Source organism: Megalops cyprinoides, chromosome 1, assembly GCF_013368585.1.
Source record: "Megalops cyprinoides isolate fMegCyp1 chromosome 1, fMegCyp1.pri, whole genome shotgun sequence".
Classification (NCBI taxonomy): Eukaryota; Metazoa; Chordata; class Actinopteri; order Elopiformes; family Megalopidae; genus Megalops; species Megalops cyprinoides.
In genome coordinates this window covers 13,001,696-13,024,682 of record NC_050583.1, presented here as the reverse complement: position 1 = coordinate 13,024,682, position 22,987 = coordinate 13,001,696, and the positions used below count along the sequence as shown (strand labels likewise).

Below are 22,987 nucleotides of genomic sequence, written 5' to 3'. Positions count from 1 at the left end.
CAGCGGTTTCGCAGCAGCCCCGCCCACAGCTGCACTCCGATGATGCCGAAGATGAAGAAGACGAAGAAGCAGAGGAGCAGCACGTTGCCCAGCATTGGGAGGGTGTCCAAGAGCAGATTCACTAGGATTCGCATACCTGTCGCACGCACGCGCGCGCACACACACACACACACACACACACACAGAAGAAAGAGGAATGCGGGAGTTGGTAAAACGATGGCAGAATGATGCATTGAATCAAAGGATGGTGTGAGTTGTTCTAATCGATGAATATGATGATAATCATAAAGACATTTCAGAAAGGTTTAACACTCTCCGTAATATTCCATTGCTATTGATCAAGTTGTGTGGTGTTTCTTCTTGACATTTTGAAGCTCAGTGCTTATTGATTACAACTACAAACATACTGCTCTAGGATGGCTCCTTTTAAATACCCATTGCTCGTCAGAAACATGATGGCAGCACTTAATTTGCTGTGACTAAGAAGACACCACATTTGACCCCTGTCTCTCTGAGGGCGCAGTCCCTCCAATTGCACTTATGAAGTGTTTGTGCAATACATTCTTGAACTGTGCAGGCGGGGTCACATAGGGAAAGAGTGAAAGGAAAAATGTGTTTTATTTCATGTGTTTTTAAGTCGCTTTGAAAATTCTGTGACTGCAGACTTACATTTTAGAAGTTCAACAGTGGCTAATGGAGAAACACTGTTCAGCTGAGAACACAACATGACTTACCAACAAATGTTACTGAGACAGGGAAACTATGCCTGAAGCCCAGTATTGTTATATTACATTATATATGTATTTCCTAAACGTACACAAGGTTTATAGATGGAATATGAAGGAATCAACACCTTCATATTGTTGTTTTTGTGTACAGGAGTCTCAGTTCCTCCTATCAGAAGAATGTTACAGCTCTTTGCCAATACCCACCTAGATGACCGACACTGTATTATCTCCTAACAACTGCCCTTTAATTCCAATAAATTTGTAATAGAAGATAATCACGGTGTTGAGTAAGCAGAGTAGTTGGTAATGGTGTCTCTAATGAAGTATGACTCTGGAGACCATCAGCCCTGAGTGGGGACACTAAAGGGTACTCATTTAGGCAGACTGAACAAGGTAAGGTATTGTTAGCGCACTGCGTGCATAAGACAGCGGTGGTTTTGGTGCTGGTGGTGTATGTGTGTGTGCTTGTTGGGGTAGTAAAGCTTGGTCATAACACTACAGTACACTAACACTGCAGTGATTCATTGAGAGACTGAAAGAAAAGACTGAGGGAGTGTGTTGAGAGCACAGACCCCTACAAGCACTGGGAGAGGCCTGGGAGAGAATAAGAACACTGCAAGAGCAGACGGAGCGCTGGGAGAGAATGCTCAGATAGAATGCTGACAGAGAACGTTTAGAGAAATCACTGCACTGCTGAGACAGAACTGAGAGAGAACTGAGACAGAACGCTTAGATGGGGCACTGAGAGAGACCACTGAGTGCTGAGAGAGAGCACCGCGAGAGAATGTTGATGTTCCAAAGGAGCAACTTACACTTGACGTCGTACAAACTAGTTGCAGGCAGACATCTTTTACATTTAACATTACATTGCCACCAAAAATTAAGGCACTTATCCGCCATCAGCAGCTTTGGAGGAAAACGCTGAGGTCTGTAATTGCCTGCTTTTTGCATTTTTAGACAAAACGTTCTCCTTGAAGTCATCGATTAGCGCATTGGATGACATCCACAGTGAAGAATGGATGTAAATGTAAGAAGAATGCAGAAGGGAATGCTGCGGGAGAACAGAGAGAGAGAGCACTGTGACAGAGAACTGAGGGAGACAGGGGCTTTGCAAGGCAGCCTCATCCAATGCAAGGGCTTCTATGGTTGTTGATGCAATGCACTGACACTTTTATTTTGCAGTAAGACTTGAAGTTTTGCCCTTGTTTCAAATTCCCCACTTGGGCCTTCAGCAAAGGTGGTGACGCTTTGAGTTGACAGATTTCTCCCTGGTAGGAAGGGGCAGTGTTAACACATTGGCCTAGCCTTGGTACAGGCTCGCAGGGTGTGAAAACTTTAAAGACTTAATGGAGTGAAGCCCCACTCAAGAGAAAGTGAAAGACGACATCAGTGGAAGAGAAACTTTCAGTGTGGAAGTTAAATTTACCAAACTAAATTTACCACAGAGGGCAGGCAAAGGATTTAGCACCTCTCATTTAATGTAAAAAAAAAAAGTAAAGTACATATTTTTTAAAAGGAAGAGACTTTTGAGTGTAGACTACATGTCTCTTCAAATCACACTGTCTCTTCTTTCCACGGTAATGTGTCAGTGCATCTGCCTTCAAGCAGAATGGAATCTTGGACTCTTCAGGGAAGCGGCTTTTCGAAAATTGGGTTTAATAAAAGGAAGGATTGCTTCTTTTATATGCATCTAAATAAAGAAAGGGGACATTAAATAGCTATTCTGTGACAGAGGAAGATGTGTTATTAACACTCTCAATCCCGTTTCCCCAAATGGCCAAATGGTTGTGGTTATAAGTATTCTGAAACCAGTCTTAAGAACTCCAGTGGACTTGATTGAAACAGCAGGGATTGCACACCACTGAACAAACAGGTGCCCCTGAGGTCCTGCACATGGCACACCTATCAGTTACAGTGCCCGTGATGACATTTTAAGACTAATTTTTATATATGTGAGAGTGGAAGCATCACTAATCAATTTTGCACAAGAATGGGATTAAGCCTATTACAACTATGGAAATGGCAAATGTAGATTCACTGCTTAAGGTTATCGTTGCTGTATGTGTCGTAATGGCTTTGGCAATTCTGAATTTATTGTTTTGCCAACAGCAGTTCATTATAATTTAAAGCAATTTAATTGAGCAATAGAGGTAGGTGACGAGACAGAATAAGAAACTGTGTAATGCTTCTTCTGTTTGATATGTACATGCTACGGTGACACAATGTACGCTGTTCGAATAAAGCTGATTTGAACTGGAAGCTGGTTTCAAACATCAACAGAGATACAGAGGGACAGAGAGAGAGAGAGAGAGATACAGAGAGAGAGAGAGAGAGGGAGATACAGAGAGAGATACAGAGAGAGAGAGAGAGAGAGAGAGAGACAGAGAGAGAGAGAGAGAGAGAGAGAGAGAGAGAGAGGGAGATACAGAGAGAGATACAGAGAGAGAGAGAGGGAGATACAGAGAGAGATACAGAGAGAGAGATACAGAGAGAGAGAGAGAGAGAGAGAGAGATACAGAGAGAGAGAGAGAGAGAGAGAGAGAGAGAGAGGGAGATACAGAGAGAGATACAGAGAGAGAGAGAGGGAGATACAGAGAGAGATACAGAGAGAGAGAGAGGGAGATACAGAGAGAGATACAGAGAGAGAGATACAGAGAGAGAGAGAGAGAGAGAGAGAGATACAGAGAGAGAGAGAGAGAGTCACTCTTTATACAACGTCCTACTTTTCCCTCTTCCACCCAGTCCCACCGTCTGTCTCACCCTTTCTCTTCATACGTCCCCTGCTTCCTTCCTCCCATCCAGTCTCACTCTATCCATCACTGTAAACATATTGTCCTTCCTCTCATTCTGTCTCTGCTCATTCTGACTGCTCCAGGTTCGACCCGAGGCTCCACACTTTTATGGAGTGACATACTGCATGTACGTCTCTGATAAATATTTAGTCTCTCTGTGTGTGCACTTTCATGGGAAGGGTGGGGGGGGGTAGCAGCTACCAAAGATCAATCACATGGGGTTAGACAAATAAATCTGCCACAATACCTGTTCTCAGGGTTCTGATTAGGTTTACAGAACATCCTTGATAATCCTATGAGCTCTGTGATTCTCACAGGGCTTTGGTACATGAAACAATATGACAAGATTTGGAACATAGATGTCATGTTTCAGAGTTTTATAAGAGAAACAGCAGGCATCAGTGGTAATCCACATGACAGAGAGAGGCCTGCGTTGCTTTCTCTCTCTCTCTCTCCAACCTCTCTCTCGCTCTCTTTCCAGCTAACAGCTGTATCTTAATAGACCACTATAAATCTAGTGCTCTATCCGTCCATCACAAGGTGTCTGTCTAACTGCTAAAGTCTAGAATGCTCAGTAAATCTCTCGCTCTTTCTTCCTTGTGTGTGCTTACATTTAAGTGCTGACACTTGAGCTTACATTCCTCTCAGCTGTCTTCAGCAAGGATCACATTTCGACTATCCCCATTGTATTTGTATTGTGTGCACACACACCAAGCAGTAACTAAGAAATATAGCATAAATATAAGTATAACAGACCAGTGCCTATGTTTTTCTGTAACGTTTTAGCATTAACGTTTACCTGATTTTTGCCACTATTACACATATACATACATTATATACATGAATGTGTACACTTTCTTTCATTTACACACTTTCTTTCATTTACACCTCTAAATTCTTCATACAGTATTATAAACCACAACTGCATTCTAAATAATTAGCAAATGCGTATAAGTGTGTCATGAAGGAGCAGACACAAATACATTCAAATCAATGCAAGTATTACACAACAATAGTGTGCAAAATAAAAAAAAAAAAATATATATATATATATATATATATATATATATATATACACACACATGCTTAAATTTGGTTCATAAAGTCTTATCAGCAACCCCTGATCACGGCATTGTGCATTGACGCCTGCAGCCCGGCCTGTGCTCCACTCTGCCCTCCTGTAGTAATCAGCCACAGAGACAGACACAGATGCACGGAGACACAGGGAGGCGGGGCTGCCGGGGCCGCCCTGACGGGAGGTCAGTCGTGCACATTCAATTACACCTGTGGCAGAGCTGGAAAATTACCTGTTAGCGCGAAATTCAGAGGAGAAAATCTAAAGCAAATCGCCATGAATATTTCATGAGGTACTGTATAGGAGCGGAGCCGCCGAAGACTGGGGGGGGGGGGGGGGGGGGGGGGGGGGGGGGGGGGGGTTGGGGCACTAACGCGATTGTTTGCGTTTGCAATTGTTTCAAAAGGTAATAAGGGATCGTTTGCGCCAGCACGCGAGGAAAATGATTTCCGACTAAATTACAGTGGAGATTGATTCGAATTCTATAAAGGGTCTCCTTCAAATACTGGTAAATTAATTAAATGGCACACATATAACAACTGAATAGCTCATGCACTTTAATTGAATTCTGATGTGGAAGATGTTTAACGGTTCCTCTTAAAACTATTTCTGAATATAAGTGAAAATGTTTCTGTGCCATTACCTGTAATAGAACAGTAAACCTACGACACATGTTATTGGAAGTGCAAGCTAAGATAAAAATACCCCTTAAGCACGGCTCCAGATGTTGTGCATGTTTATATATAGATACCACTTATTAAAAGCTTTCATTTGGCTGTACTATACGATTTCATGGAAGCAATAGCTTCTAAATATTAACTGAATGGATTCACTTAAAAAAAACTGTATCTAGCAGGAAACCTGTTTTATAAAGGGTCGTTCATTTGATGCAACTTTTAATATTTAAATTATATTGCTGGCTTCCATGATATTAGTACATGCATAATACATTAACTTTTTATTTGAGCATATCTGCTGTAATTGCTAGAAGAGTATTCATTGGTTTGTCCATCAGTTGCTGTAATAATGGTGTGGTAATAAAGCAGTAACAGCGGTAATAATGTAGTCTTCAGTTGGGTTCAGTTTCAGGGGAAGAAAAGGTGTTTGCATGTTCACGTCTCATCCTCCATGTTTGCACATACTGCACGTTTTCAAGTTGCATTAGTAGTACTTGTATTCAAGTGCAATAATAGTGTCAGTTTTTTTTTCAATATGATATTTACTTCTCATCTGTGTGCAAATGTAATATGTTCAAATTGTTCAAGATCAGGAACAATTCTCCAGACTGAGCACTAGCATTTTAGCTAACCCATCCACTGAGGAAGCAATTAGAAAAATATTTTTTTCAAGGTTTCCATTAGTGATGATGACCGTGCAAAGACTGTCCGAAGGATTGCTAGGTTTTAATTTATGCTGCTGTGAGTTTAACACTAGTAATTATGAGCCTGATTGAAACTGTGCAAAAAAAATGTCTATGATTGTTATACAGCGCTACATTAGCCTCAAGTGGAGCAGTGGAACCCAAAGGACCCTGAAGGCATAGAACCTGAGGATAGTCCAAAAAATAAGACAGCACATAGAACTAAAATTTGTTGCAAACTTTGGACACATCAAATGCTTAACATCTCTAGCATACTTATACTGAGCATGCTTTAACTGGAAAAAGTTGCATGTGGCCATAAGAAAAACATCATCATCACTATCCATCCACACAATACTGTTAGGCATGTACTGTGTGTAGGGGAAATTGTAGTATGGGTTTTTATGAATACAAATTATACATGCACACCATGTGCACACACAAAACTACACCCATAACTGTGCACTGTATGGTAATTCATACAGAATCCCAAAACAGGCACAATAAATAAGAAATCAATCTGGGACTGACGGTCAAAAGGAGGGACTCACTTGGCACCCTGTTGATGGCTTTGAGTGGTCGAAGTACTCGCACTGTCCTGATGGCGGAAAGGTTGATGTTCTGTAGGTCCAGAGAGTACTCCACCATCCTACGGACAAAGGCACACACAGCGTTGGTGAGGAAGTACAGCACACACAAGGTTCCTAATAAAATGCATTCTAACAACGCATCATGCTCTCTACACACATCAGCTTCCCACTGACACTGTCCAGCAAGGCACTGTCCAAGTTGATTTCACTTTCTACAGACCCCACATTCTCCAAAAGCTGTCAGCATGAAAGCTGTGACAGTATATAAATACTCAATACTCTCTGTCTGAGCCATGTGTGTTTTCTTTCATTTCAATCTGTCCTTTCTTGGCACTAAACTTAAAATCTAAAACTGTCCCTTTTAGATCTCTACTCTGGGCATAATCGCTGTTCTATTCCTTGAAACTCCTTGTTTCCCTGTGCTTGTGATGTCGGCATAAAATAGCTAGCATGACCAACCCCTTTCCCCAGCATGCACACTGTACTCCCCTGAAGAATGATTACTAATTATGCACACCTGCTTATTGTGGTGAGTACTAATGACTTGTACAGTACAAGTAGCATGCTGCTAAGTCTGATATAGACTGCGAGTCAGAAACCTGGATAAAGGCATTCTGTTGTCAGAGAGAAAGATGTGCTTCGCCTGTGCTTTCAGCCTGACCTGTTTCCCGCTTAAAGGCACACCTGTTGTGCCTAGAGTGATGCGCTCCCCCTCTGTGGAGAGGAAGCCCTGGGGATTTAGTCAGCATTGAAAATAATTACCTGCACGGAGGGTAAACTGGGACTATGGAAATAACGTATGGCGGAGATAATGTGGAGGGGAACAATGCATCACTGCACAATTTTGCATTTATATATGACTTCAGCGGCTGGCAGTTACTCCACCAGGCAGAGTCGTGTGATACCTGCATATAGATTGCATGCAGATAAGAGGAGGTAATGATCTCGGACACGCAGCGATACAGAGTTAGTGGAAATGGCTGATGATCGCTGGGCATTCAGGCATAAAAAAACAAGGGCATTTTGTATGAGTGCCTCCTTCGCTGTATTCTGCACCAACTTGGGAAGTCTCTCTCATATGGAGCTGCATGCCACACAGATAGCATCTAAGGGCTGGTGATGGACACTGAGAAAATTGACCTCAAACACAATGAAGACTGTCTCTCAGGAGCTGACAACTCAGTGAAAATTTTATGAAGGAACAGGTGGCAAGGACTTAAAACTGCTCCAAACATTAAACTGGAGAAAGTGTGCTTTAGTCGGAACTGAATGTCCTGACATTCATGTCTGACTTTGCATTTCTACTTTGATGGACCACATCACTTTGCAACTTACCGTTATCCAATTCAATTGTACAATCCAGTCCAGCGATAGTCATGACAGTGTGACATTTCATGTTGTAATACACAGTATACAGTTGTCCATATAATCCATCTTCGTCAATGTGGCAAGGAAGAAAATAAATACTACAGACTCCCCTGAAAACTGCATTCCCCCCACTCCAAAAAAAGGAAAAAAAAACAGATAAACAATACCAAACCCTGCTCGATGTCATTTGAGTGAAATGTTTCAGTTCAAATAGTAATCTGTAACATTTTCGCAACATAAGAGAAGACGAAATCCCCAGGACTATATGGATGTATAAGAGGAATAGAGTTTGGTGACGCTTAGGCCATCTGAGACTGCCATCAAATTGAGATTGCAGCTCTAAAGCAATAGTACACAAAAAACTTTAGAGCTCTCTATTTTTCTCCATCAGCAAGGTTATATAACGAGCTTCAGGTGCAGGCAAAATAAACCCTGAACAGGCGCTTCTAATCTGAGACCTTCCCGAGATGTTCATAAATATTTGAGAGGCTACACATGGGCTGCGTGTGGAAGGGTTTTTGGAAGGGTACCTGAGTTTTTGTGGATTCATCACATACCGTGTCTGTCTCCCTTCACTTGCTCTCTCTTTTGTTTACTTCAGCTACAAAATCAGCTCTGCGCAATGCATTTTACATACCATCTCAGTCAACCCCTCCAGTATAACCATGACTACAACGGAGCTGATGGCCAGCGTCTGCCATAGAAGGAAGACCTACTTCTTAAGAATGCATCCCAGCTCTGCTGCAAAAGCATAACTCGCTAACCTTCCCTTATTTGTGTCTTATTTGTTTCTTATTGTTGGGAATGCTGTATTGCCATATTATTCTTATGTATCACACTTGTGGATTTAATAAAGCGTGTGTGTGTACCAGTTCTGTTACCACAGCACTGTGTAGGAGACTGACTCATGTTCACCTTCTGCCTCGAAAATATGTTTTCAGGTGGCTAAGTGTTTTCTATAGATATTACCCAACTACCAGCTCTAATTCCTTAATGACAGAAAGAGTTTTATAATGCTGACAGTGATACACTGCACACAAGCTGTGTAAAGATGAAAATCCTGGGGTTCCTGAGTAGCTCAGTGGTTAAGGTGCTCACTCTGAGTGTGAGCTGAGATCTACGGCCTGGCTTTGATCCCAGCTGTGTCATTAGCCAACAATAACTGAGAACCCGAAGTGGCAGAACATACTGGCTTTGCTCTGCTGAGAATAGGCAAGGGTCACTCATCTCACAACTCAAAGGCACCCTCGTCAGGTGACTGCCAGTTGCTCAGGCAATGTCAGCAGAGTAGCATCTATCTTCAGTGTCTATCTTTCAATGAAATTGCCCTCGGCTGAGTGCAGGTGTGTGGAAGGATTGCATTTGTCTAGTCTCAGCTCTACTGTGAGATTGCAGACGTTGTCATGGTGGGAAGAGCCAGCTAAAGTATAGAGCTGAAAATTCCAAAATAGGGTTTTTACATAAAGAAGAAAAAGCACTCACATATTTGTCATTGAAAAGCTGGCAAAGGAATAAAACAATATACTTTATCAAGTGATAACCAAATGGCATTGTATTTGATTCAATCACATTTGCCTCACACCTCAATAAAACCCTAATTTATACAATAAAACTAAGCATTCCATACACACCTGCAGGACAAGGCCTGCTCTCAAAGAGAAAAATAAGATTTACTGAGCTCACATATTCATCCTATTCTGTTACAAAGAAATGAAAACACTGTAATATATGCAGGTCATTGGACACACACGCATACATGCGCACACACTTGAATACACACACGGTCACATGAAGAGTTTTATTGCATAAAACACAATTGAGAATAGCTTAGGAGCTTCGTGACTGCGGTCTGTTTGTAAAAGATTTAACCAGATCAATGAAAATAAGATTCCTCTAAACAGCAGCTGCCTCCTATGTCCACAGCAATAATGATCTGGACCCTCAACAGCACATAGACACTCTTTCCAGCTGGTCAGGCAGACAGGCAGACAGACAGTCCGACAGGCCATTAAAGACTAGCGACGTGTTACTGTCCTTGTCCCTGCCCGTCCCTCTGATCCCCCCTCTGTCCTTCCTCGTGTGTGTTATGAGGACTGGTAGTGCAAGATGAGGCCCTTCCTGACTAGGCAGTGCAGATACACTCTACACTATACACAGACTCACAGACAGAATGGCATGTTCTCCTAAGTAAAATTTCCTTTGTTCTTATGCCCTCCTGTTTCATATTTCAGCAGGGTGTGAGATTTTTAACAATGCCTCTGTTTCGCTCCCCCCCATTCACACATGTGCGCACCGGTTTGAGGTTGGCCACATGTGACCACTGTCAAAGTCTGGACCGAGTGGTGAGACAGCTGGGTTATGGGGCTTCACGTTCGTCCGCAGCTTGTACACATCCCACCACAGAGACCCGTGCAGCTTCCAAGACATTTATGCATTTTACATCAGAGAAGAAAAGTTCTGGGTAGAGCATCCTGCTAGATGCTTGAGCAGTTACAGCATCACACATCAGCTATAATATAAATACAGCTGCACACACTGCTACGGTCCCATGGCCCTAGCCACTAGTGCATGCATTCATAGACTGGAACATAAACTCAGCTGTAGAGGATATGAGCGAACAAAATACATGCTGACAGCCAGTGGTCCCCCGACTATCTGATGATGCTGGTTATTTTAAATTCCCAGCTCCCCTTGAGAGAAAGTAGAAAATTGATGTGGTTGGTTAACAGTGACCAAAGTTCGAATGCACATGCAACAGACTGCAGCGGGCCTCTGGCATAAGCATATCTTCCCTCTCCCACTGCACTAATTGAATTACAAATAACAGCAGAGGAAAATGCAGAGTGGTGAGATACAGACAGCTTTAATGTGTTCTCCTCCGAACTACCATCAGGTGTTTAAGACCGCATCAATCAACTCAAGTGTTTCTTATAACAATTAGCTACCTGCCCACAGGCTCTTACTTAATTGTTCAGTCCTTTTCACTTTTCCTTTTGGTGGCTTTCTCAGTGCTTTTCTCTTCTGTTTGTGTGTTCCCCGAGGTAGGTAGAGAGAAACTGTTGTTTAATGTGGAAAGCCTGTATTCACTGACGGACAGCATGGATTTTCTGTGTGTGTGTGTGTGTGTGTATGCATGCCTGCACGCATGTGCCTGTTTCTTTGCCTGTTTCCAAAAATCTTCCTCCTCATCCCATCTCTTTCTCTCTTTCTTCCTCTCTCTCTCTCTCTGTCTCTCTCTCTCTCTCTCTCTCTCTCTCTCTCTCTCTCTCTCTCCCTCTCTCTCCCATTCTCTCTCTTCCTCTCTGGGAGGTGTTAATCCAGAGCAGTGGAAGCAGGCAGAGAACAGAGGGAGCATCTGAGAGGGAGGTGCGAGCCGGGTCTGCAGTGAGAGATATCTCTCCTCTATTCTTCCCAGCACGACAGGGGGATTAACAGGGAGAGTGTGTACCCTCTGTACACTCAGTCACCACACGTGAGCCCTGCTATTGTAGGAAGGCAGTGCGCAGGAGGAGGAGAGAGATGTGATCAGAATTCTCCCGCATCACAACAAACACACAGGTATCAGCGGATTAACCAACATGCAGAACTGGATCGGCTCACCCCACCACAGCACCCCCCCCAGCTTCCTCTCTAATTCCCTCCATGACCACGTGGAATTCAAGCCCCCGGAACATTCACTGCCTCCAAGGCATATATCTGCCGCCCTGCTTTAGCCTGAGGTTAGTTGCACTTCAGATGAGCTGGAGCAGCTTTCGCAGAGAGCTGACCTAAGTACAGCACACTGGCCAAACCAGCATATTAAATTAAGTCAGCCCGGTGCCTAGGCGAGTTAAGCACAGGCAAGGATACGTCTCCTATGTTGTCATCCTCACACTGATGCTCATCTGCAGACACTGAAAACAAAGCTGAAGAAGATTTATGTCTAAATATTAGATGGTCTGAGAGACGGGGTGTCAATGCTGGGAAAATATTAATAAAAAAATAAAAAAGCATTCAAAAAAGAAAAAAGATAGACAAGCCACATCAGAAATAACCACACAACCTGAAAATTTAATGACTGAATGGATAGCATTTTGTTTTGTTTATGCCAAGCACCTATAAGTAGTACAGTCTTCACATGTCATCCATAGCCAACGCTAAAAAATAAAGAATGATATACCTCCTCTGCCATACACCACATCCATAAATAATTTGAATTAATCATCACAGTCTTTCAGCTGTAATCTCTCTATAAAAGGAATAACAAAGGCTCAGGCATCAGGTACCCATCATGCACTGTTGAGCACACGCAGGCGTCACACGGGGAGAGATTGCGCTCGTTCATTTACAAAAACACACACTAGGTGGGCAGGTGTAGGCGGGAACAGAAAAGGTCAGCTCTAAGAATAATGTAATAGCACGCGAGCGGCAGGTGATACCAATGAGCTGAGATGCTTACAGCGGCATTGGCTGGCGTTAGAGGGGTGCACACGCGGCCAGGGTGTGTCCGCAGAAGCCTGGCCTCTGTGCCTCTCCGCTGCAGCCATGTCACCTGAGCTGTCCTCCCCCCCGGACACACCCCTGCTGGGTGGTTCGAGGGGGTCAGTGGGTCAGCAGTGTAGCATAGTGGCTAAGGAGCAGGACTCCTAACCGAAAGGTTGTCGGTTCGATTTCCCACAGGGGCACTGCTGCTGTACCCTTGGGCAAGGTATTTAACCCACAATTGCCTCAGTAAATATCCAGCAGTATAAATGGCTAACACTGTAAAAAAAAAAAAATCTTGTAACTGATGTAAGTTGCTCTAGATAACAGCGTCTGCTAAATGCCAATAATGTAATGTAATAACGTAATGCAATGGGAGCATGATGCCTGAGTCTCGGAAGCAGAGCGCCTCCCGGTCCTCTGAGGTCACACTGGCCCAGTCCGCCTGACTCAGGCCTCAGGTTGCAGCTCTGGAACGTTCTGTGCCGGACGCCGACAAAGTGCACCTCGAACAAAACTTGACCATTAAGACTAACTGGATCCCCTCCAACACACCCATAAAGGTTGCGACAGGTATAAAATCCGTGTCGCCGGTGAACACGGAACGCTGGTGCTCTGGGCGCTGCCGCGTGTCAGGGTCCGGGATTGATGCGGAGGCCCGTGACACAGGCATGCCTGGAGCGCAGCCCGAGAGAACTGTCATCCGTCATCGCGGCTGTCACAGAGCACCCCGGAGTTCAATCTGAGCGAGACTAATCAAAACCAGTCTAAGAACACAGCCTCGCTGGGATGTGCATTAGGAAGTTTTAGAGCCGATGTGAAATACCGGGAGGGAGCCCTCAGAGCAGGGGTGCAGTAAAATATACCGATCAACCGCATGTGTGAGGGGGGCACACCTTTTGGGAGCCTTACTTGGACAGGAGGGGGTGATTCGGCTCTAGTTCAAAATTGAGCATCCTAAATGGTCAGCATTTAGAAGCAGCACATTTTTCCCCAAAATGCTGAACCTTATATTAGCTTTGAGCCCTTAACATGAGTCTGAGCCTTGAGGTCAAAGGTCAGAGGTTACTCCAGTGCTGGGGACACTCCTGTCTTTATGATCAGAAAATCAGCCCTTAGTTTGAGCCCTGAGCCTGAGCTCAAATTTGAATCCAAGCTTTGGGGCAGATGGTCAGAGACTGGTCCAATGCTGGGGAGGACCCTCCTGCCAATGCAATCTTCTCTTCCTTTTTAGTTCAAAACCAGACACATCTGAAACAGTATCAAACAAGAGGGAGGTGGGCAGAGTCAGAGGACCCAGGGGGCAGAGCACTGCAGTAGGAGCAGCTGGTGTGTAGACACCCGCATGCTACCCAGACAGGCACTCAGATTCACCTGCCCCACACAGGCTAGAGGAGAGCAACAGAGAGAGAGAGAGAGAGAGCCCATCAACACACCACTGGGGAAATACTGCAGGAAAAGAAAATAACTGCAGTAGGATGGTAAAAGAAAGAAGGGGGAGAGTAGAGAGAGAAACGAGACAAGAGATACTGAAAAGCAGAGGAAGGAGAGGGGGAAGCAACTGTGGGAGAAAGGAAGGAGAGATGGAAGACAGGAATGACACTGGCAGCAAGAGAGGGATGGAGGAAAGGAGAGAAAAAGAGGAGAGGGAAGGGGAGAGAGGTGAGAGTCGTCCTTTGCGCTGTGAGTCTTCTTTAGTTTGTGTATGCCATCTCTCTCCTCGCCAAGCTGTGCACGACCCTGCTCCGGTGTCTGCTCCTGCCATGCAAATCAGCACTGTGCCTACAGAAAACATCATGGTAAACCATGGAACCATTTACAATGCAGCCACTGAGGAGTGACAGTGTGGCAGTCTCCTCATTGAGAGGGAAATTCGGTCTCTGGCCTTTGCCCCAACACACCCACGGCATTGTCCCTCTGAGGGACTGTCATGATATGATTTCATAAGGCAGTTTCACATTTCACCACAAGCAAGACTAATTCCAATGCTAATTTAATGACTCCTTGAAACAGAAAACAGGGTTAGTGGCTTTTCTGTCCCTCGCCCACCTAAGCACGCACAAGCGCACATGCACGCTGTCACTCTGATCAAAGCCACGAGGCAATCGGCAGCCGCAGCGCCACAGCATATTAACATAAACACCCATCCAGTTTGCTAAACCTGCTATGGATATGGCTGGAATTCTCTGCCTCCTTTCGCTTGGTTGCACCTCCAAACACCAGCTTACACTGCTTAGAGATATATCAGGCTATAATGTCACACCTGTTTTACTCTTTTCTCCATCTTTCCCTCTTTTCTTCTCCTCTTTTTACATTGCCTTACAGTACATTCATTTAGCAGACGCTCTTCTCCAGAGAGACCTCCATCACAGAAGAACAGAAGTGTATCCATTCAATTTGAATGAGCAACAGTGTCCGACCAGACTAACAACACTCCCAGACCAGTGAGTGTGAGCATGATACTATTCAAGCACCACCGCAAGTTAACTTGTGCAACTTGACTAGACAAGGGAAGCCAAGTATGCTACAATACATCAGTCATTAGATTACAGAATCCAAAACACATCACAATATTACATGTAAAATAAACAGTAAGTGCTACCAGTAGCAGATGTTAGGGGATGGGGATAGAGGTGAAACCAAGATTCAGCCTGAAGAGCTGGGTCTTCAGTCTGCGTCTGAAGATGGCCAGTGATTCCACTGTCCTGACCCCTGTGGGAAGTTCATTCCACCACTGAGGGACCGGTACAGACAGGGATCCTTTTAAGTCCTTTTAAATCTCTCTGTCTCCCACCATTCCTCACTCCTCATGGCTTGGCTTACTGCTGTTACATACTGTCTTCCAGTCCTCCACTATCTTCCCTGCACCTGACGGAGCAGCTCAGTTAGTGACCCGGTCAAGCAAATGCTAGTCGGAGTTAAATCGGTTCATGTCCATCCATGCTACGCGGACAAAAGCAATTCCCTCTTCCCTTGGTGAAGCCCTGAAGCCACTGCCGAGATAAAACCACAGAAGCACTTTGGCCTCCAGGAATTCAGCTGAACAAAATCATTATTTACCTGAAATGCTGCTGTTTTGCAGAACCTTTTTGCAGAACACATACAAAAACACACCCTACCTCCAACACACTAAATGTGAGCTGATACAGCTGTCAGCACTGAGACCTCTTTTCAGTCTGAAGTGTTTCATGTGTGACTGAGGTGCCTTCTTATTGTGTCACTCAATCTCCCTCAGCCTGTGGCAGGTCAAAGTTCATTCGGCCGCACAGTATTTCACAGCTGGGCTGCTAGTATTGCATCTTACTCTCAACCTCTCTCTCGCTCTCTCTTTCTCTCTCTCTCTCTTTCTCTCTGTACATGTCCAGTTTAGACACTCAACCTATCACACTTTTGATCAGCTAAAGCAAGTAGTATGCCTCCATCTTGATTCAGTCCTCTCTCCTCCACTAACAAGCCCCTCCTTTTATATTCTTCCCCCCCTCTCCTTCAAAAACTGAAGCATTCACTCCTTACTCCATACACTGAAGCAGAGGTGAAAATGAAAGACTAATACAATGCCATGTCCCTTCCCTTATCAGCTCACAGGTACAGACATCCTGTATGTGTTCCCAATAACTTCAACAGAAGAAACAGCAGAAGATGCCACTCATGCAGCATTGCGCATTCTCTGCTCTTGGCTTTGTTGTGGGCGGATGTTGACGTAATTAGGATTGTGCATTTGCCTGTGAGGCGCTGGATATGAAGTATGAATCAATCGGCAGGCACGGTTAGAGGTTGATAGGACTGCTGTCGGAGGAGCGCTTGCTCATGCATGTGTAATGCACTCTCCGCTGTGACAGCGCTCTCCAGGGCTGCGAAAAGCCACAGGTTAAAATGGAGGCCACCAAAAAGGACAAGCTCCTCGCTGATCCGCAAAAGAAATGTCGCTTTCGCAACCCGCTAATCAATTGACTTTGCCGGTTTTCCGGCGGGCTCGTAACTGCTCAGAGCGCAGGAAGCTTCATTCCAACCACCCTGATAATGCGCTCTCAGCACAGCTTTCAGACACGCTTCCCCGATGTCTGTGCTCGACGTGCAGCAACATCACTGCAGGGAGTCAATTCTAAAGCTGGGATTAATTTAGAAGCTGCGGCATCATGCGTTCCAAGTCTCCCATTTAACAGTATAGCCCCGGACAAACAGCAAGTTGTTTGTGCAGAACACCAGTTTTTACCACTGCAGTTCGCAGGATTTGGAAACTTTGCACCATAAGCTGTTTCCCCACTACAGTGTCAGAACTCACTGCAGACAGTACCATGCACATTCACACAAACTGTTCAAAATACTGCTATCGACCTGAAGACCTGCACAAAGTAAATTATTTCAAGGAAAAACCATACACATATGTTACACAAGAGCACTGGTATTGCCATTCAACAGTCACTCTTTTGGTGATGTCCATTATTAACAATGACAGGACTGTCATACAAGGGGGTTCCTAAAGAGTGTTTCAGATCAAATGAGATCTATTTCATAATCAAGCCGTGTAAATATGGGACTTGACAGCGGTTGATCCTGGTTGACCTTTTGAGTCATTTGAACATATTCATGTTAAATGTACCCAGTACACACCTACTGCAATCATTGAGTTTTAAAATCAATTTAAATAACATAACATGGCAGCTATTGTAAGAGTCATATAACAGCCCTTACCCTGCCATGACAATGAAGAAATCCAGTCTGTTCCAGGTGTCTCCTAGGTAACAGCGACGCCCAAAGATGCCCAAAGCCACCATCTTAACCACCATCTCCAGTGCAAAGAAGATGTATATGAAGGCATCAAAAGCCTGGGGGAAAGGAATACAACAGTGGATTAATTAAAACACAAGCAACCAGCTTCAAAATGCTCCAGAAAATATTCTCAATTTACAATTGAGAATTGAGGCAATTGAGATAGGCGGGTGGGTTAATGGTTAGATTTATTAGATTGAGGGCTAGAATTGTATCAATCCTTTAACCGACCTGATCGATAAGTATTACCACAAAGGAACTGGCAGTGTTGCTCTTGCCAAATAAGTTTTAAACCTCTCCCAGACACAAAACACCATTCAAACTGGCCTCTGTTATTAGATGGTGGCTGAATGTTTTGATTTGATTTCATTCTCTTTCTCTTGTTTTGCTCTCTCTCTTTCCCATGCACCCTCTCAGAAGAATGTATTTCAGGCTTGATTCTGTAAACAGAACTCTGCCAATAGGAAAAAAAAACATTAATTTGAAACACAACCAAAAGCATTCACTGATGATATCCAAAACAGCTTTAAAACAGGTAGCTAACAACAAATGGATTGTCAGCCCATAGCTTTCTCAAAGGCTTCACTCCACTGCTGCTGATGAAATCTGTCCCTAATTAGCAATTAAGAGGCAGGGCAATCTTCAGATATATCTGGCCACTTACATATTTACTTGCTTTGTGGAGGACTGCTACAATTTCCTTTTTTATAGTTTTTTTCTCAGAGAGTTAATTAGCCTGAAAGGTTACTCAGTGGCTAATACATTAGATTAATTAGCATGAGAGACTGTTAGCATGAGGGGTTACTCAGTGGTTAGTACATTAGATTAAATCGTGTGAGACACAGGTAATAGTTTCAGTCAGAATTCACTGTCCAGCAGTTCAGCAGATTTTGAATGTCAGGGAGGGAAAATGGTAGCGAGGGTATGAGAGCATTCACAGACAAAGATCAATATGGAGCTAACACATAGTGTGTGTGTGTGTGTGTGTGTGTGTGTGTGTGTGTTTGTGTGTGCAATCTCAGAGACACAGTTTAGGGTAATGGAGTTAATTTCAGGACCAAGAAGGGACTCCACACATCCTCCATGTGCTCCTGGAACCAGTCATGACAGTACATGACACGTAACACACAGCACATTATACAAATGTGCAGGACAGAGGGCACCTTTGCGGACCTTCTTTGTAACTCTGATCACTTTTATCAACCTCTCACACCCCCTCTTGTGTCTGACTAATTTCCTCCATTGAACCATGACCGTATTTACCCCACTGTGAATCTCCTCACAGTGTGTCGGACGAGACGAGACGGGCCGTGTCTCGACCTCAGGCAAATGGCAGTCACAGGCGGAGGGGCTGTGTCTTGACCTCAGGCAAATGGCAGTCACAAGCAGAGACAGGGCCGGCAAAGGCGAGCAGGCGGCGGCTCTTATAAAGAGCCACGCGGCAGGAGGAGCGCGATGCAAAGAGTCGCGGTAAATTATGCCACTTTTGACATTTCACAAATCTCAGCCACCCCGGTCCTGGGGGAATCAGGGTTCATTATGACAGGAATGTTAATGCAGGGTCTCACAAACTTTCAAAGGGTTTTTCTTTTCTTTTTTTTTTTTTGTAATTTTTTTTTTTTTTTTTTTTGGTGTGGAAGAATGCGCTCCTTATTTTTGGAAACTTTAAACCTTGACAATGTACAGGTGTTCGGATCGTGTGAAAGGAGCTGACAGCCCCGCCTCGTGAGCTCTTCAAAGCCAATTTCCCAGGTGCCAGCATTCAGCAACAATCAGTGCAGTAAACAATAGTGTACGACAGCAAACTGCCTGAGTACTCGTGGAATAAAAAAAAAATTCCAAAAAGTTCTTTTTTGTATCTTTTTTTGGCTTCCCACAAAAAAAGCAAAAGTAAGAAACTTTGTTTATGTATTTCAAATCTTAAATGAACAAAAAACAACTAATTGGACTAAGAAAGAAAACCATAATTTGAGTCAAAATCAAAACCCTGACCGATCAAACGATGACAGGCCAATCGGGTATGAACACTAGGAATGTTATTCTCGGCATCTCTTGATGCACGTGACAAAGAGGAAAAAAAAAATCCTAAAACAATAAAACTATGAAATGTGCAGTAAACCCACAGATGTATAGCAGGGGAAGCAGGGGAATGTACCATTAGGCACAGAGAGGAGGGATATAAAAAACTCCTGAGGGAGAGAAATAAATCTCAGGGGCTCCAAGGCCCCTGCAACCTCCTCCCCCCCCCCAACCACCCTCCAGGCCCAGAGAGAGGATGTCACACTGCACATGCCGACAAAGCCTCTGGTGAACGTGCACGCGAGCAACAGCTATGACAAGCGCTGCTAATGAGTCATGAACAAGTGCACTCCCACGAGATAACAAGGGACGTCAGATAGAGATGGCTTGGCTGCGTGATGAGTGGCGAGGAGCATTCTTTGCAGCGCTGAGATGATCCATTGCCTCACGCTCCCATACTGAAGTGTGCCTCTTTAATGTATATCCAGGCTCTAGAGTCCAACAGCGGCACAAACGGGAACTGTCTAAGAGGTAAAACATCCCGGAGAGATTATTAATTGGATTAGTCTATCCGCCTTTCATATGCAAAGAATTGACTGTACTTGGGGGGCCAGCTGCAGAGCTGCTGATACAACTGGATGTATTGTGAGTGTCTCTCTTCATGGATAAGTGAACAAAGGAAAAATGTTTTTAGCTCCAAAGACCTCAGGCCTTCCATAAAGAAATGGAGCTTGGTGATCTTTATGTATATGTGTTGAGTGGTTAAACACAAATAGGCCCAAGTGACCGCTGAAAGGAAACTGTGAACCAAAAACAGGAACCTTGGAAGCAGATATCATGAGCCAGGTTAATCCATATTAGGTCATTAGTGGTACATGCCAGTGAGTCATCTCATACACCAACAGCATTTTACATTCATTCACAGAGAGGAAGAGGCAAAGCGAGACCAGAGGGTGGGAAAAAAGAGGCAAAGACAGATAAAGACGATGATTGGGGCAGAAAGAAGTGGAGAGACGGAGCTAGGGAGCGAGAGAAAGGCTGAGGGAGAGAGGGGAGGGGAGGAGGCAGACGGAGAGAGATGAAGAGACCGAAACATATGACCCCACAGGACCACGGAGCCAGCTCACCTGCAGGATCTGGCAGCGGTCGGACGAACAGTCGATGTTTTCGCAGGGCTGGTACATGCCCAGAGTCACGCAGTTCAGCAGGATCACCATCATGCTGACACGCTCGAACCACGTGGAGGGGAAACACAGTCAAGGAAGCACAGGCTAAAGGGAGGGATCAGCAGCACTGTGACATGACCACACCGCACAGGCTCCTGTTGCAATGTCACGGCTTTGAAATGCTGTCACGACTTCACAAGCGACCCGACAGCATTGCTTTAGTCAAACACCTTCAATTCTTTTTATGTGTCAAAGTACAACAAAAAAAATATCACACACAGCAAACTCACCCCATTGAAAACCATGACAACAAAGCAGCACCCTTACGAAAGATCAAACTATCTCGGAGACAGCTGCTATTCTTTTGTTTGTAATTACCAATGATTCCGATCACCAACAACTTGTACAGGGGTCTTTGCTTTTGTAAACCTTGTGTCATATATAAAGACGCACTCATTTGAAATTCTCTAAGCAAAAGGATCCAGGGCCCTAGAATCCTTTGAAGCCTATCCTAGGTTGTTTCAGAGACAGCTGCAGGTGTGGCTTCAATTTAATGTAACTGTATGGAAATTAAAAAATGGTGTCTGATGTTTTTGTAGTCCTAAACCTTTGTGGCACAAGCGATACATCATAAATCCTCAGTCAATTCCCTGAAACACACTTTCATATTGTAATTAATGACCATTTCCAGGAAGAGCCATTTTCCTCCTATGACTAGACACTAGACACTGGTTGGAAAAAAAGTTGGATAGGATTTGCATAATTTGCATATCAGTCCATCTCTATCACAAATCTAGGAATATGTGAATACTACATGGAGACAGTAGACTGGTCTGGCTGCATTGGGCTGGGCTCTGGCGACAGACATTGTTTTGTCCTCTGTTGATGTCTGATCCTCAAAGAGGTCAGTCTGGTGACATGTCCTTATGGCTCATGACAGCTGAGGATGACATCAGTGCAACCGTAGACCACACTTATTATGCAATTTTGCATGTCCACAAGGACAGATCTTCTTTATTGCCTTGATTCTATACTTTTTCCTGCCATCACAGTATTTTTCCATATCGTTGTACCTCAAATCTCTCTCTCTCCCACACACACACACACACACACACACACACAAAAGGTTCCCTCCTTCCTTCCTTCACTGTATTATTTTGGAGGGTGGCAAAGGCTCACTCTCAAAGGGTTCAGAGGTTATGCTGGTTTTGATGTGAAACTTTCTTTTCAATACTTATGATTTTATAGTACAAATTGCAAGAAGGAATAAACAGAAAGGATTACAGAAAGGATAAAAAAATCTTATACAGTCTCTTTTTCTCTCTCTCACACACACACACACATACACACACAATGTATAAGAACACTAGTATGAAGTACAAGTACTAGCAAGACATTCTGGGCAAACCTAAACACAAAATAACATGGTTGCTTTCCAGTGATTCACTGTGACCTTGAGAACATATATCTACTGTAGCTGCATGCATCATCCCTTCATCTATTTCTTACATTCTGTCTTGTTTCTCTTCATTTGTGTCTTTCCCTTCTGGGATATTTTTCTGTTAGCTAATTACTGCTATAAAAATGATGAGAATACTGTCTTAGTGTGAGGTTCACAGATAAAATGTACCCTTTGTAGTATGCTGTATTATTCTCTGGTTGTCAATTGTAAAATTTGATTTTCCCACCTTCTTTCCAGAGAAGTTCTGTCCTGGGTTTAGAAAACTAATTAAACACTGGATTGCATGCATTCTAAACTCAGTGTAATACCCTGAGACAGTTTTACTCGTTTAACGAAAAGGCAATACACAGTGGACAGAGCAGCAGCACCAACCAAAGCTTTAAAAAACCAGTATTTTCAAGTGTGACAGCACAAATGAATACGCATTTGCTGCGGCCAATGCTTGCAAAATCACATAAAAAAGGAATTTAACAGTCCACAATGCAGAATCAATCTCAGAGGATTACTTGAAATGTCCTAATGCACATTTCCACTGCGGAGCTACAATCGTGCCCTGCAGCCAAGGCAGAAGGCTGTTGTGTGATTGTTTCAGTGAACAGTTTTTTTTCTGTAATTCCTAAACAAGAATAGGGCCATGTTGTGTAGACAGAGCAAGCACATCTGCTTCTTGTCCCCCTCCCCATCCCTGGGCACTAGCAAGCAGCAGTCAAATAAACATGGTGGCACACTCGAGAATATCAAACCAGCATGGGTGCTGAGGGGGATAACCTGCTCTGAAGATCACCTGTCAATCTGGAGCACTTATCAAAATGCAAAACAGCTTTTATTTGGACAGGAGAGCATAGATACCATCGCAGCATCAGGATTAAAGCCTCAAGAGCTTCACTAAGTGCCACTGAAGACGAAAGGGTCGTGTATCTGTCCCGGTTCCAGTTCTTCTGAAATCCAAACACACCATGATAAGGGTACACAATAATAACCCTCTCTGCCCCTTAATGCGAAGCATTCTGTTTGCAGCCCTGTGTTCATTCAGAGTACGAGTGCATGCACAATTCATACGTAAGGGCTATCATTAATCATTTAAAGGGATCTTAAAAGCAGCAGGATGTCTACTTAATATTAATGTTAGACTGTTGAAAACAGTTTGATGCGTAGATGTGTAGGCAGGAGCGCACTTGGGAACTGCACCATCTATT

General features: G+C 44.0%; 1 protein-coding gene across 1 annotated transcript in view; it reads right to left on the bottom strand.

The window, feature by feature from the left end:
• LOC118772509 (voltage-dependent T-type calcium channel subunit alpha-1I-like) overlaps positions 1–20,395 on the bottom strand; it is a 74,079-nt gene extending 53,684 nt beyond the window's left edge. The window contains exons 1-4 of the mRNA XM_036520898.1: positions 20,291–20,395; positions 17,067–17,200; positions 6,507–6,604; positions 1–136 (exon numbers count right to left, since the gene is read on the bottom strand). The exon at positions 1–136 is cut by the window's left edge and continues 24 nt beyond it. Of these exons, the coding sequence (XP_036376791.1) occupies positions 1–136; positions 6,507–6,604; positions 17,067–17,200; positions 20,291–20,383 (461 nt within the window). The 5' untranslated portion in view covers positions 20,384–20,395. The remainder of the gene's footprint in view (positions 137–6,506; positions 6,605–17,066; positions 17,201–20,290) is intronic.
• Positions 20,396–22,987: the final 2,592 nt, after the last annotated feature.